Source organism: Salvelinus namaycush, chromosome 41 (assembly GCF_016432855.1).
Source record: "Salvelinus namaycush isolate Seneca chromosome 41, SaNama_1.0, whole genome shotgun sequence".
In the NCBI taxonomy this organism is placed as follows: Eukaryota; Metazoa; Chordata; class Actinopteri; order Salmoniformes; family Salmonidae; genus Salvelinus; species Salvelinus namaycush.
The window spans coordinates 6,992,924-7,009,727 of record NC_052347.1 but is presented as its reverse complement, the minus strand read 5'-3'; the positions used below and the strand labels follow the sequence as shown (position 1 = coordinate 7,009,727).

Below are 16,804 nucleotides of genomic sequence, written 5' to 3'. Positions count from 1 at the left end.
CAACGAGACGTTAATTAAAGTTGTAAAAACACAGTGTCCTTGCTCTGGGGCTTGGAGGACCGTGGTCAGAGACAGACTGCTGTTATGTTCAGGCAGACTCCGCTCCGGAATACAAAGTATACCCTCATGAACATGGCTTGTATCCCAAATTGCACTCTATTCCTTATGTAGTGCACTGCTTTTGACCAGGGCCCATAGGACTTTGTTCAAAAGTAGTGCACTACATAGGGCATACGGTGCCATTTGGGATATAGCCATGGTTGCCCGATCAAAGCCCTCTCATGCAGGGTTATGTTACATCAGTCGCTGAGTAACCAGCCCAGGAAATGACATGGGAGTTGAGATTTGTGATCCGAGGGGTCAAACGTCCAGATACGGCAAACTGGGGGTGTAAAACAGCTTCATCGCACAACACACACGGCTATGATGAGCTCAACCAGGAGGTCAACGTCCAGCTTTAAACCGTGGCTCATATACAGAAATGAAAGCTATGCAAGTTACCCAGACTTTATTAGACATCTGAACAAACACACGAGCAACTGTCATATAACACAGAGGCTTCTTAAACAAACACTGGTCTCTGGGGAAACCTTCAAATACAACACATACTGTAGGTAGGTCATTACAGACCACAGTCTCTTTGTGGAATCTGTGGAGGGAGGGAAGAGGCCCATCTTGCTCTCAAGTCCCCATCCTATCCTCCTCCCATCCCCCTCTCCGTCTCCAGTGTGCCTGGCTGGGCCTCTGTCTGAGCTGAGACGGAGGGGGCTGGTGGGAAAATGGGAATGTGGTGATTAAGAGTGTATGACCTCCCAGCTCTAAAAATACCCTGTTTACTCAAGACCACTGCCAAGGAATTCTGGACTAGGCAGAGAGGAGTGCATAAACCTGTTTTGGGGGGAAACCGGAGAGAGAGGACAGGAAGTGTGTGTGTGTGTGTGTGAGGGCATGTGTGTGTGTGTGTGTGTGTGTGTGTGTGTGTGTGTGTGTGTGTGTGTGTGTGTGTGTGTGTGTGTGTGTGTGTGTGTGTGTGTGTGTGTACGCATGCGTGTACGTGACTTTGACAATGTGCGTGTGAAGGAAGGGAATGTCTTGAAAGGAGGAGAACAATGCATTTCAGGAGCTTGAATAGAGTGTAAGCTACACTAACAAAGCCTTGATATCTTGGCACTTGAAGCTGTGCTGCCGGGCAACTTAATAAACCCGTCATGGTTCGATTAGTATGGAGAGTTGACATAAGAGCTCCTAGTTCTGTCCGAGTACTGACACACACAGGCAATTACCACACAGATCACATCCAAGGACTTCTTGGAACACACAGATACACACTTCCAAAGACAGTTGTAAACACTGTCTCTTTCAGTCTCTTCCAGCCATCATTGTCTGGTATCCCACACCAAGAGTCATGCTCTTGACAGAGAGTGTGTTTCATAGAAGGGAGAAGAAAGAGAGGGACAGAGAGAAAGAAACCGAGAGAGGGGGGGGGGGAGCTAGTGAGAGCTTCCCTCACTGGTCCCACTGTGTTCTGCCTCCTGTGTGTCTCCTAGCCTCCCACTCCTCTGTCTGTCCCTGGGCTGCCAACGAGGGGCTCGGTTGAGGCGGGAGAGGGAAGGAGTTGGGAGAAAATAGAGATGATGTGAGACAGATATGGGAGCGAGAGGCTCCTGTCATGTTTGAGGGGCAGGCAGTAGGCCATGGAGGCATTTCATAAAGGCACCAGCCAGACTGTATGGGTTGGGGTTGTATGACAGGCCTCTGTTAGACATCATGGCCCTGACTGCTGCTGACACTGAGCTTGGCACCACAATGCTGGGATGAGGGGGAGACTACGGTCTGTCTACTGTCGGTCTACTGTCTGTCTACTGTCTGTCTACTGACTGTCTACTGTCTGTCTCCTGTCGGTCTCCTGTCGGTCTACTGACTGTCTACTGACTGTCTACCTACTGACTGTCTACTGACTGTCTACTGTCTGTCTACTGACTGTCTCCTGTCTGTCTACTGTCTGTCTCCTGTCTGTCTACTGTCTGTCTCCTGTCTGTCTACTGTCAGTCTACTGTCAGTCTACTGTCTGTCTACTGTCTGTCTACTGTCTGTCTCCTGTCTGTCTAATGTCTGTCTCCAGTCGGACTACTGTCTGTCTACTGTCTGTCACTGTCGGTCTACTGTCTGTCTACTGTCTGTCTACTGACTGTCTACTGTCGGTCTACTAACTGTCTACTGTCCGTCTACTGTCGGTCTACTGTCGGTCTACTGTCGGTCTACTGTCTGTCTACTGACTGTCTACTGTCTGTCTCCTGTCGGTCTACTGTCTGTCTACTGTCTGTCTACTGTCTGTCTACTGTCGGTCTACTGTCTGTCTACTGTCGGTCTACTGTCTGTCTACTGTCGGTCTACTGTCTGTCTACTGTCGGTCTACTAACTGTCTACTGTCTGTCTACTGTCGGTCTACTGTCGGTCTACTGTCTGTCTACTGACTGTCTACTGTCTGTCTCCTGTCGGTCTCCTGTCGGTCTACTGTCTGTCTACTGTCTGTCTACTGACTGTCTACTGTCTGTCTACTGTCTGTCTACTGTCTGTCTCCTGCCGGTCTCCTGTCGGTCTACTGTCGGCCTACTGTCTGTCTACTGTCTGTCTCCTGTCGGTCTCCTGTCGGTCTACTGTCGGTCTACTGTCGGTCTACTGTCTGTCTCCTGCCGGTCTCCTGTCGGTCTACTGTCGGCCTACTGTCTGTCTACTGTCTGTCTCCTGTCGGTCTCCTGTCGGTCTACTGTCGGTCTACTGTCGGTCTACTGACTGTCTACTGTCGGTCTACTAACTGTCTACTGTCGGTCTACTGTCGGTCTACTGTCGGTCTACTGTCGGTCTACTAACTGTCTACTGTCGGTCTACTGTCGGTCTACTGTCGGTCTACTGTCGGTCTACTAACTGTCTACTGTCGGTCTACTAACTGTCTACTGTCGGTCTACTGTCGGTCTACTGTCGGTCTACTGTGTACCAGACAGGCACCATGGGTGAGCAGCCAGTCTGGGTTAGTAGGTCAACGCAATGGGAAACTAACACACAACACCTAACCTAAATTGGACATATGTTGCCCATATGGGCATATGCCAGCCCTCCCATCCGATCCCACACCTGTCTCCTCTCTCTCTCTCTGCAGTATCACACCTCAATCGACCTAGCTAACCAGAGGCTTTTGTTCACTTCACACTAGACACTGTGGACGTGAATACACATGTAACTACGCCCACTGAGCTGCTCAGGAGAAGCTCTCTAGCCGCAGAACAGAACGTGCTCACAGTGAAGCCTGCAGGGCTCATAATGAGCAATAACGACTACATGACATGACTAATCATGTTCAAATGAAGGTGCTATAAAGGTTAGTGCACAAAGACGGAAGTGTCCTGCTGGAACCTATATACTCTCTTATTCCAGATTAACAGAAATCTATGAAGCTCACTTGCAGAATAGCACAAACTCTCAACATCCCTTCAATATCACAGTGCCTTTCAATACAGACCTATTCTGCTTAGCCTACATTCACTTGTGACTGAATTTCATGCCTTGAATTTTCTATCTTGACTCTAAATGGGCCCCTAAAAAACTAATTAAACTGGTCTAATCTGTGCGAATATATGTGAGACTATACGTCACAGTGTCTCCTCCCTGCTTTGTAATGGGCCATTAGATAGGTGTGGCCAGTGGCCATGTAATGGTTGTGTAGTGCAGCACCTAATTCTTAGTGTGATGATTATAGTCAGTCAGTTATTTGACACACTCCCTCTAGCGCAAGCAGTAAATCACCTGTGTGACAGCTCTGAGGCCTCCTGCTCCTCTCTGCTCTGTGGAGGTGGCAGCACACACACACACACACACGCTTGTGCCAGCCTCGCCCCTCCAGGGTGTGTTCCTGAAGTGAGATTGAGTCACCTCGCTCACCCGGTCTTCCCTCCCTCCCTCTCTCCCTCAGGAGGCTGCATGTCCCGTCTGACTTGAGGCTTCAGAGAGCCTCAGCTCACCGCTCCCTCAACGCCCCCACCATCAGCCCTCCTCCCTTTCCTGCTTGAGTTGTCCTCTGGTAGCGAGTTGTGACATTATCAGTTATGTATACTGTTCATCAGCTGCGTTATATAATTCTAGGGCTTTTCACTCCACGCTGTCTGTGCTCTGAGAGGACTGAGACTGAGATTGCCTGGGAGTGAGGTGGGAGAGGGGAGGGGGTAGATAAGGATATGATGCCTGACTGATAGTGTGATGCAGGCCTGAGATCACTCATCTCCCCCTCCACCACCACCATCCCACACTCACGTCACGTCTTGGCTCCCGAGTGGTGCAGCGGTCTAAGGCACTGCATCTCAGTGCTAGAGGCATCACTACAAACCCTGGTTTGATTCCAGGATGTATCATAACTGGCCGTGATTGGGAGTCCCATAAGGCGGAGCACAATTGGCCCAGCTTCGTCTGGGTTAGGGTTTGGCTGGGGTACGCCGTCATCGTAAATAAGAATTTGTTCTTAACTGACTTGCCTTGTTAAATAAAGGTTAAATAAATAAAAAGTAAAATAAAGACTGCCATGACCACTGCTGCTGGTGGAGGTCAAGTGGTCCGTGTGTGTGTGTGTGTGTGTGTCTGTGTGTGTGTCTGTGTCTGTCTGTCTGTCTGTCTGTCTGTCTGTCTGTCTGTCTGTCTGTCTGTCTGTCTGTCTGTCTGTCTGTCTGTCTGTCTGTCTGTCTGTCTGTCTGTCTGTCTGTCTGTCTGTGTTTGTCTTATCTTGCACCCGGGTCTGAGAGTCCCCCTGTCTCATGCTGACAGATGGCCTGCGAATCTGGTAGTGGTATTGGCACGTCCTACAGATATAGAATCTTAATTTGATCACCCTGTTGCAGGAGAACTTATAGTGTATTTGAGGTTTAAAAGGCTTCTGAAGTTTGTAATTTCCACTTGATTTTCCCTCATGAGAAATGTATCAACCCCTACAAAAATGACCATTATTATTTCTTGTTGCTGCAGGATACATTTTCTGTTGTAGAAAATTGGCTCAAATTAAGATCATACGTGTACTTCTGCGTGTGTGTGTGTTCGTGTGTGGTCAGGCATACTATGAGTCTCACAAACTTTTACAGATGCACAATCGAGACCATCCTGTCAGGCTGTATCACCGCCTGGTACGGCAACTACCCCGCCCACAACCGTAAGGCTCTCTAGAGGGTAGTGAAGTCTGCACAACGCATCACTGGTGGCAAACTACCTGCTCTCCAGGACACCTACACCACCAGATGTCACAGGAAGGCCAAAAAGATCATCAAGGACAACAAACAGCCGAGCCACTGCCTGTTCACCCTGCTATCATCCAGAAGGCGAGGTCAGTACAGGTGCATCAAAGCTGGGACCGAGAAACTGAAAAACAGCTTCTATCTCAAGGTCATCAGACTGTTAAACAGCCATCACTAACATTGAGTGGCTGCTGCCAACATACTGACTCAAATCTCTAGCCACTTTAATAATAAAAAATTGGATGTAATAAATGTATCACTAGTCACTTTAAGGAACGCCACTTTATATAATGTTTACATACCCTACATTAATCATCTCATATGTATATACTGTACTCTATACCATCTAGTGCATCTTGCCATGCCGCACGGCCATCGCTCATCCATATATTTATATGTACATATTCTTATTCATTCCTTTACACTCGTGTGTGTATCAGGTAGTTGTTGTGAAATTGTTAGATTACTTGTTAGATATTACTGCGTGGTCGGAACTAGAAGCACAAGCATTTCGCTACACTCTCATTAACATCTGCTAACCATGTGTATGTGACCAATACAATTTATTTGATTTGAGAAGCCCCATGAACCAAGCTCTGTAGAGGGAAGTAAAAGATAAAGAGTACTAAGGATGTCCGTGCTTGGTGACACATCATTTACACAGAATCACACACGAACATCAAGAGCTATTGAGGAACTTCTGATGTAAACATTCTGAAAAACTGGAACGCTGACTTCCTGAAAGCAGCACAACGTGTGTTCCCTCATGCGTACACAAACACACACACAAACAACTTACCCGTTTGTCCCATTGGCTGTGCGAGTCGGCTGAGAGAGAGTCACCTCAAGTGGACCCTGTGGAAAAAAAGCAACAAAAAAAAAACACTTAACCCAGCTAGCACATTTGGTTCCTTGAATGTTGTGGACATGTACGTTTTTGGTTTCCCATTGGTTCTGGGAATGAAGCCATACATTTCCTGACCGGTAAAACGTTCTGAGAACGGAAGTGAACATTTCGCCTGTTCTGGGAACATTCATATTTAGGTTGAAGGGAGGTTCTGAGAACATTTTACTATGGTTCCCTGAACGTTTCCTGAGAGGTTTATTTATGTTCTGAGAATGGAAATGATAGGTTATTTGAAGGTAATAAAAATAAGGTTCTGAGAACATGTTTCAACAAGACTTTTAATAACATCGTTAGCTGAGTTGAACTGTTTTGAACTCCAAGCACAGATCAAAACGAATTTGCTTAGGCATTAATCATGTAAACACATGTATTTTTTTTTTTATTGTGGCACATCAGTGAGATTTGAATCTATGACCTTCTGTTCTTAATCCATGGAATTCGTCCACTGGGCCACCAGGATGGAGCTAGCATACCATGTTTTTTTAACTCATACAAAGCTGTTCATTTTAGTCTATTCAAACAGACTCCATTTCAAAGGAAACAAGCACTCATTAACATCAGGTGTGGCCAATTAGTGGGTGCAACCAACACAGCTGAACACACTTAACAAGACAGAGGACAGAGATAGTTTTGTTGATGCTCAGAACATAATACTTTTTTAAAATAACATTCTTAGAAAGTTCTCTGAACGTTACCAAAGTTTTCTTGTGGTTTTTATGGATCTTGTTTTTATGTTCTCTGATCTATTTGAGAACATGGCTTTAAATAGAACCATGATTCCTCATGTAGGAAACGTTATTCTGAAACTACTGAAAATCCCAAAGAAGAATGTTGTTTCTTAACATACTCAGAACAATGTAAGCATATGACTTTAAATGGAACCACGATGGAAACCTATAGGAAACGTTATGCTGAAACTACTGAAAATCCCAGAGAAGAATGTTGTTTCTTAACATACTCAGAACAATGTAAGCACATTACTTTAAATGGAACCACGATGGAAACCTATAGGAAACATTATGCTGAAGTACTGAAATTCTCACAGAAGAACGTTGTTTCTTAATGTTCTCTGAACTATTTGAGAATATTCCCAATTGTTAAACCAGTTGGAGAACGTTCCTAGAATATTACCAACATTTTTATTTAATGTAACCATGTTTGAACTTTTAGGAGACGTTCTGTTCAAGTAGTGTAAATGAGCTTAGAATGTTCCAAAGCCAAGCAACTATCCTGCACCATTCCCAGGAAGTTTTGGGAAGGTAGTATGTAAAATAACCATAGGACCAACACCCTCTCACCAAGATCTAAGAAACATATGGTTCTCATAACGTTATGTGCTAGCTGGGAAGAGTCTGCACTCCGATTACAACATACATGTGTAATGAGGGGTGATCTGAGAGAGCTATGGGCCAATCAGTTCAAGGTAGATAACCCTGTAGAGATTTGATGTAGGCTAGTTAATGTGCTATGACAGTTAGCATGGTAGGTTCCCAGGAAGTCTATATGGGGTGATTTCCCCCTCTGAAGGTTTGCCCCCCAGCCAACCCTGTGTGTTACAATGCGGCATGCTGCCTGCTTTTCCTGCCATCCACACCAGGCACATAGCTGCTCTGTTCTTGTAGTGGTTGGCTTTCACATCCAAGGGTGAGATGGTTGGGAGAAATATGGCATTCAACACAGGCTCATTTAACATAAGAACCAGGAACAGAGGATTATTTTGTACTTTAGCTCAACACACACCCCACACCCTTTTATTCACATCCAGTCGTTTCTGTGAAAAAGGCAAATAACATAAAATATTTGTTGTCGGTGGCACTCCTTTCTCACATAGCTGTGTGTGTCTATAAACACACAAATGACAAAATGATATATTCAAGTTCCATATAAGACTAATGTTGGTACAGTGTCAAAATTAACCAACAGAAATAAATCACTTTGTTTCTTAGCAAACACTTCTAGCCAGAGCACTTGAACCTTTAGGTCACTAGACCAACCAAGGCTGTAACACAGTACAGCCTACCCTCACATGCTGTTGGCACTCCTCCCTCAGAGAGAGACAGAGAGACAGACAGAGTGAGAGAGAGAGAGAGGCCAGACCAGGGAGACAAACAGACTAGGCCCATAAATGAGGGTGTAGAGACAGACTCCTGTTTCTACTTTAACTGCACTGATGACTAAGCAGAGTTTTTTTTTTTCATTTCCTGGAAAATCACAATGAGGGGCCAACATCATTTCAGTGTACAGTACTTTTCCTCTTAAACAGCCATCCATCCCCACCCCTCTCTCTGCTGCACACTGAGAGATGTGTCAACTGAATACATGGAGCCCCTGCAGTCAAGTTAAATCAATTTTCACGGTGGAACAGTGAACTTTTTATTCTGGACGCCCTGTGAAGTAGCCAGTGGCTGGAAAGGAGATTTCCTTTTACTGCGTATGGGCCCTTAGGAATCCTAGCCTGGCCTTGGAAAACCTCATCAGAGCTAGCCTGTGATCCAGCTGGCCCATGTCCGTGGTGCGCTGTGTGTTTCTGTGGCCTTGAGGGAGGCCCTGCGGCGGCCCAGCCCGGGGTTCTGGCCTACCTGAAACACTATCCAGGTCAGCTCTGGGCCCCTCGCTGTTCAAATACCACATTTTACTGCTGGGTCTGCTAAGTTTAGGACTCTGCCTCCGCAAAGTGCTTCAGAAAGTTAAAAAAAAAAATTGGAAAAGAAAAATCCAACTACTAATTTACAGTACGCGCTCTGTATGAGGGTAGACGCCGGGCGGAGGGCCAGAGGTCAAATGAAATGATAAGAAGAAGGTGTGAGTAATGTGATTGAGTTCAAGTTTAACCCAGGGAGAGGTACTGCAAACGTCAGACGAGCCCGATAGGAATGACTGAATGGTGTCGTAAAACAATTTGTGAATGAGGCCCGAGCGGGCCGTGGCCCTCCTCTGCTCCTGGCTCTGCTTGGCCCTCGGCAACCCTCAATCGTCTGGCCAAGTCCCCGTTCTCTAGACATTCTGCTCACACCAGGCACAGCCTGAGCCTGCCATGTCTGACTGAGAGAAAACTGGTGACGGAACTGATTGATGTCACTGTTTGCCATATGGCAAGTCTGCTTATAAATCCAATAAATAAATCCTCCCCAGTCTTATTGTGAGTCGGTACTCTCTAAGAAAAGAACACTGTCACTGAACATGATCTCCCCTGTCTGTTAATCTAGGCCAGAGATTCCCAAACTGTTTCACTCACACTTATTTCCTGCAATTCTACACATTTTGTCATGGGGTTGCAGAGAAAATGTTGCAGATTTAAAGCTCATTTTCTTGTAATTCTATACATTTTGCCTTGTCTAATGTGTATTCATGTGACATTTGAGTGACTCAAACATTACAGTTGATCTGGACAAGTGATAAATAGCTCTCTAAGGTATACAATGACTGACATGACAAGAGGAAAACTGATGATGTAATACCCAGTTTCAAAATTGCACCTTGTGCATTCTACCGTTACAACTTTCAAGAGTATGTTGAAAGCCCCCCACCGATCCCTCGCCCCCCCCCCCCGCCCCCCGGTTTGTGAACCACTGATCTAATCTACCTCTTTAAATGCATAGTCCCAAAGATGATAGAAGGAGAAGAGAAGGAGGGAACGGCGTGCTATTCAGAAGTCTGGAGGAATCGATCTCGCTGGAGAGAGTAGACAGAGTGGAAGAAAGGGCAGGCAGGGGATGAATCATCCGGACTGGAGCGGGGGCCCGGGAAGGAGGGGGAGAGAGAGAGAGAGATGCCGTGATGTATTCGTTCCGTGGCTCACTTCCGCTCTCCTCTGGCCCCCCTCCACCACCACCCTCTCCTCCCTCCTCCCCCTGCCTGGCCCTGCAGCTCTCCTGGGAGGCTGAGTAACCAGGATGAAATGCTCGGGCTCTGCCAACGCCAGCCTGAGGACCAGATGTGTGGCCTGAAGGTGGTGAGGCCGCGACGCAACGGAAACCAAATATAAACCAGTGTACCGTAACACCTCTGAAGACTCTTTTCTAATAAAGAGGGAGGAGGGGAGGGCAGAGGCATCGCCGTTAGCCGGTTAACGGGACCCACTTTCGTGCAAGCCACGACTGGACTTGATTCTTCCTGGTAATGCTGGCAGCTGTCGCAGACAGGCACATTGCCCGGTGGCAAACATAGCTAGGCCTAACTTCACATTGCATCTAGCAGAATGCTGAGATTTAAGTGGAAACATGGAAGGGAGAGAGAATGATGGATGTCCTCTCCTAAAATTAGTGTCCTGGCTATCTCAACACTGAAGGCATTCAGCTCAGCCTGCCTGACTGTTTGGGCAGCTGTTGGGAGAGCAATTTCTTAGAATCCGGATTGTAAACATGCAGGGGAAAGGTTCTGAACTGGCCCAGGCAGTGACCGCTCTGCCAGACAAGCCTGCACAAGCGTCACAACTGCTTCGTGCCTCCAACTACAGCTGGAGCACAGGCCGGGCACAGAGCGTCACTCCAGGGTTTCAGTATTACGGCTGTTAACCGTTCTTGGCACCGCAGAGGAAAACGTTGACGTAGGAGCTGGTGGTGGTGGTGAAGATGTTGGATGGATGTATCTGGAGCGGAGGGGAGACTCCTCACTCCTCCACCAGGCCTGTGGGTAGCTGTGGTCATCCCTGGCAGCAGCAGGGACCATTTAGCTAACAAGCTTTTACAGAGAAAACGTTCCAACACACACACACTGGGAGGGGAGGTCTGACATACTGCCTCAAAGTGCGGCTTGTCCAACTCTGAACGTAACTGAGGCCACTGTGTAAACAGTGGAACTTCCCTGTAGGGCTTTCCCAGGACCAGGACTCATCTATGACACCCACCTTCTGACCCCACCCCCAAAACCACCATTGACACCATGGAAAGCTAAATATTACAGTTCACAAATCCTTTGATTTTCTTTGGCATGGACGGCCTTCGGAGCCTGTGCTGTAATGGTGCATTCTTAGTCTGGCTCAGCTGAGGTCTAATGGTTGGCTCAGCAGGTAGTATTGACTGGTCGTATCTATATCCAGCACACATCAGTGAGAAGGGTCAGGCCGGGAGGAAACAGGATTAGCAGTAGGCAGGAAATCAATAATCAATATTTTCTCGGGAGTTGTGTCCGGTTATAGTTAAGAAGCAGATACAATCTCAAGCGGGAGGTTAGGCCTACTGTTGTAGAAAAGGGTATGAACACACAATAACTGGAGTCACTGGAGCAAACCAAAGCCAGTGGTGTGAACAATAGACCAAACCCCCATCACCACTCATTCACGTAGCCTATGCTCACTGTAGTTCAGATAATACAACATGGACGGCCAAACAATGAATGTGAAATTAGATCATTATTGATTTGAACAGGGATGTTCTTTAGCGGTTACTCTCTTTGTGCTCTTTTGGGAAAGGAAGTGTGCAGCACACTGTTGGGTAAATCCATATTAATTCATTTCAAAAGCTTACAAACAGGGTTGTCAAACTATTTAATAATTACTTGCACAAAAATGTTATGAATAGAAATGTATATATTTTTTATCTTTAACGTTAATTATCTAAAAACGTGGAAACTCCGATTTTGTTCATACGTTGTAGCTTAGACCCTACTTTAGATCCTCTGAGGTTTTAGTGTTGTGCCGCCATCGGTTGAGACACAACATGCTCTTGAATACAGGGTGAGTGTCATTTCAATCCTAGAAATAGAACTAATAGAATGGACCTATCCCTTCAGACTATCTGTAGCTGGTACACCATTAAAATGTAAATTCAATTGCAATTTTAAGTTCTAATTACTACCACAAAGATGGCCGCCGGTCCACCCACCGTCGAATGTCAACTGGTCATGTCTATAATATTATCTATTCTTCAATGTTTTCAATAGATTTCCTATGGAGGATTAACAGTAGCCTAAAATGTAAAACAACATATTCACATTCAAGTCAACATTCTCTGATATGTGGACCTCCAACCATCTTTGTGGTATTGCTTGAAAGTCTAAATGTCTATTTGATTCTCATTTAGTACATTTATCAGCCAAAACATGACACCCACCTGTATTGAAGTGCATGTTGTGTCTCAACCAATGGCGGGCACAACACAAAAACCTTAGATGATGTAAAATAGGGTCTAAGCTACAACATATGCGAATATGTAATTTAAAAAATAAATAAATTATAAAACAGTTTGACAACCCTGTTCGTAAGCTTTTAAATTAGATTAATCTCAACCATTTATCTTTTCCAGTGATGAAGACGTGTCTTATGATATGGTGGGGTATGCAAAATAGGTCAACTTTGAGCACCTTCATCTCTTGAAGGTTTTGGCATTCAGGTCCAAAAAGTCACTTTCTGACCACTTCTACAACGGGCAAATATGTATGGAAGATTTCGTTCAAATCAAAATGGGTGCTGTCAAAAAGTGAGTGAACTCAAATGCATTTACCCTACTGTAAGTCACAAAGAGGTAGTGACAGAGAGAAGACATGATTGAGGGGCAAAAAGTGGTGGTGACATTTTTTTGGCCTGGATATGCATGGCTAGGTTAGATGGGAGGGGTTATGCTATATGGTGGGAGGTTGAGTGCAGGAGGTTGGTGGCACCTTAATTGGGGAGGACGGGCTTGTGCTAATGGCTGGAGCGGAATGGGTGGAATGGTATCAAACACATCAAACATGGGTTCCATGTGATTGATGCCATTCCATTAGCGCCTTTCCTGCCATTATTGTGAGCCGTCCTCCCCTCAGCAGCCTCCACTGGGGTGGAGAGAGTCTTACTTTAAGCACATCAAGCTGCATTAACTGAGACATACTACAATAACCCTGCATTGATTGAGGAAATGGACCATGGTTGGAGTTTTTTTATTTTAGCTATCACTGCCAGACAGATGGTGCATAATGATCAAGACATGGGATGTTTGCCAAGGAGAACAACTCTCCAGTACTGACACCTCTCTGGATCCCCCTGAACACCAGATGTTCCTCTTATCTCCGGACCAGGCCAGTCTGTTAGTGCAGTTGGACTGCTGGGAAGAGACCTGCCTATCAATCGCAACAACGACCATTTTCATCAAAACCGTATCTCCCTCCAGATTCTAAAACATACGTATGTAACAGCTGGCAGACAGAACGGATGACACGAATGGATATAGACTATCACTCATAACATATTCAGAGGTGAACAGGAGGGGAGAGTGGACTATTCGGCTGGATGGGTGTTTCATGTTCTTGTTGTGGAAGAAGACATGCTTCCCAATACAGAAAATATGACTGAAAGTGTAACATGAAGAAATATTGAATTAGGCCTACAACTAGAGGGCTTGCTAAGCTGCGGTCGGTAATATTGACTTTGACGATGAATTCTAGGTAAAGCTCCTTTTTAATGGACATGTGAGGAGGGTGCAGTACGTTGTGTCCTAGATTGACGTAAAGAGGTTACCTCAATACAGGGCAACAATGACCCCACACAATGCTGAACTCTCTGTGCCCGATTATATGACGGACATTACAGAGAAGACAAGGCCACAGTCTTGTTTGCCATACAGTGGACAGAGGCCACAGGATCGATTCCATTCAACACTGGGCTTTATTGGTTGCATCACACTGCATGAGATTACTCAATGTTGCCCAGGCCTCAAAGAACAGGCCAAACACAGATTCTGTCTGTCTGTGTGCCCTGTATCCATGACAGTGGAACTGTATTTTATTATGATGGAGGGAGCAGGTCACATGAATGACCTGACACACTCCCTGTATCCTGGGAAATGAATCAGTCAGGTCAGCATGATGGTAGTGGTACCACTTCAAAACTGTAAATATGGGCTCTGTGACAAAGCTGATCTAACACAACCTCTAGTCTAGGCCTATCTTTGTGCACATAGGCCTGCTCATTCCTGCCTATGTCTGCATGTTACCATGTGTATCAATCTTGGATAAGATTCTAAAGTGGAATATGGTTATTTTTTGCATGGATAGACCTTGCCCTGGCCCAACTCCACTTCATTTTCCAGCTGCTGAATCCATAGCCAGCAGTGAGTGTATTCATGAGCTGGTGTTCAGGGCAACATCAGAAAGGTGGGTAACTTGGGTGACAAGGAGTCATGTAGCCAGCTATACCTCTCTGTGGCGAGGAATGAAATTCGTTCATCAACTTATAGCTGCCACTTACTTGTGTGTTTCCCTTCAAAGCAAGCTGCACCATGATTTATGCTGGCTATGTAGCCTATTATTAGTTATAACTATGTTATAACATGTGCATGTGTCATAGTAAGCAATCAGATTCAAATACAATTTCTACTTTGTGTACTCTCAAACGTGTTCCATACAGGTTAAATGCTTGATTACTTTTTATAAACATATAGCGTCAGCCTTTATGTCTCCCTATATAGCAAAATCCCAACTGACTGACATATTGGCTGTTATTTAGTAGTCAGGACGATGAGAATAATACATAGGCTATGCATAGATGCGTATGACAAGTCTTAACAACGCCGTATAACTGCATCATAGGGGAGGAGGGGGCAGACAAATCATATTAACATGGTAATACTAATAATGCATGCAGATAAGGTTCCTTACACGTCCGTTGCAAGTCAGATCCTCCTTGTTGCGCAACTCAAAAGATTCTTCCTCCTCTTTCTCCCCATAGTCCCGTCTGAGCAAATTGAAACCCTGCCTGCAGCACAGAAACCAACAAAATCCTTGCACAGGCATTCAAATCGGGTAAAGTCAGGTGTTTTCGACTACTCTTGTCGTAAAGTCAACATTCAACGTCTGGCCTCTGGGAGTACGCGTGTACGTCTCACAGTACGTAACTAAATCCAGAGTCGCGTGAGGATAACATCCAAGTTGAACAGCTTCTCTCCATAGACTTCCAGAGGGAATATGACAAACAGACACATACGCCAAGAGGACAGTCCAACACTAGCCTATAGAATAAACATAGAAGCTATCGAAGAGTTCAACCTGGTGAAAATTAGTCTGAAAGATGTGTCAAATCTGTCCTTCCAAAAGGTGATGCCTTGTCCCGAGACCTTGCTCGTATCTGAAGTCGTTGCGCAAGTTATCACACGCTAACTAAAATACCAATATGTCTACTTTCAAGCCTAAATGCCACTACTGGCTGCCAAACCATTAATATTGTAAATAAGAGCCGTCTAAAGAAATCAATATGAAGAGCGAAATTCGTGTTGCCTGCTGCTATTCACATACTACAGTGTAGTAGCTAAACTAAAGGTTAGGCAGGCGATTATGACTGACTTGACTTGAGTTTGAACAAAAGCGTGCCAGAGATCAGCCAGCCTTGAATGGGCGGGTCGAGCCGTCCCCTCATGTCGAATGCGAAATATAACTGGCTGGACTATAACACGCCCAGAAAGGGCACGCCCATCTTACACGCCCCTTCTAACAACAGACTATTGCGTCACATGCATCTTTGATGACCTACCACTTTAGCATCCTTGCCCATTATTCTTGAGAAAATATGTTTTCTTACCACATCTACTTCACGTTTGTGTGAAGGCTACTGTAAATACCGTGTTGGTAGGCCTAAGCCAGTACTTGTGTAATTGTGTATTTTCTGGCAGTTTTTTTCTGGTTTATTTAGGGTGTGTGTGCGCGTGTGTTGTGCGTGCAAGTGTGTGAGTGCCTAATGGTGACTTTAATACAGGCATTTGCCCTCGGAAACACAAGAAATGCCTCAATAGGAAGCAGATGGACTCTGTCCCTTTATTCTCTATTCCAGTAAACTCCCTTCAATGACTTCACGGGCAGTTGTGGTGATCACTGATCACTAATAGATAGAGCTCTCCTTCCCAAAAGTTGTTAACAGAGATGAGCCTGTCTGTGACTTTGTTCGGGTTTGCACTACAAGGAAGCATTTTTCTCTACTTGTGATATCAGATTGAACTCATGAGTGTATTACTTGGTGGTTGGAACTTCTTAAACATGACTACCAGACTTGATCAGATCATATCTAGATGTGTTTTTAGCCAATATAAATTTGGCAAATTATACTTGTTGTTTTGTTCCAGAGAGTGAATATTGATCAGTAATTACCAGACAATATAGCTTTGACACTAGACTAATATACTAGACTAGTGTATGAAATTTGCTTTGAGAGCAATTCAGGAGAACTAGAAAACAACCAACACCTCCAAACTTCTATCCACATTCCCCTGACTTACATAGGCCTACAACCTCTTAAAAGGGTCCACACGCACACGGTCGTGAAGAAGGCGCGACATTGCCTCTTCCCCTCAGGAGGTTGAAAATATTTGGCATGGGACCTCAAATCCTCAAAAAGAGCATCTTGACTGGCTGCATAATTGCTTGGTACGGCCACTGCACCGCCCTTGATCGCATGGTGCTACAGAGGGTGGTGTGGAGAGCCGGGTACATCACTCCCTGCCATCCAGGACCTCTATAGTAAGTGGTGTGAAAGGAAGGGAAATTGTTAAAGACCCCAGCCACCCAAGCCATTTACTGTTCTCTCTGCTTCCGCACGGCAAGCGGTTCCGGAGAAACAATTCTGACACCAACAGGCTCCTGAACAGCTTCTATCCCCAAGCTATACGACTGCAAAATAGCTAACAAAATGGCTACACAGACTATCTGCAATGACCCTTTAATTTTT

The 16,804-nt window shown here is 45.4% G+C and overlaps 1 protein-coding gene across 3 annotated transcripts in view; it reads right to left on the bottom strand.

Moving 5' to 3' along the window:
• The window catches only part of LOC120034460 (unconventional myosin-X-like), a 48,283-nt gene extending 32,864 nt beyond the window's left edge, over positions 1 to 15,419 (bottom strand). For all 3 annotated transcript variants that reach the window (XM_038981027.1, XM_038981028.1, XM_038981029.1), the window contains exons 1-2: positions 14,749 to 15,419; positions 6,070 to 6,125 (exon numbers count right to left, since the gene is read on the bottom strand). In XM_038981027.1, coding sequence (XP_038836955.1) covers positions 6,070 to 6,125; positions 14,749 to 14,883 — 191 coding nt within the window. In that variant the 5' untranslated portion in view covers positions 14,884 to 15,419. The remainder of the gene's footprint in view (positions 1 to 6,069; positions 6,126 to 14,748) is intronic.
• Positions 15,420 to 16,804: the final 1,385 nt, after the last annotated feature.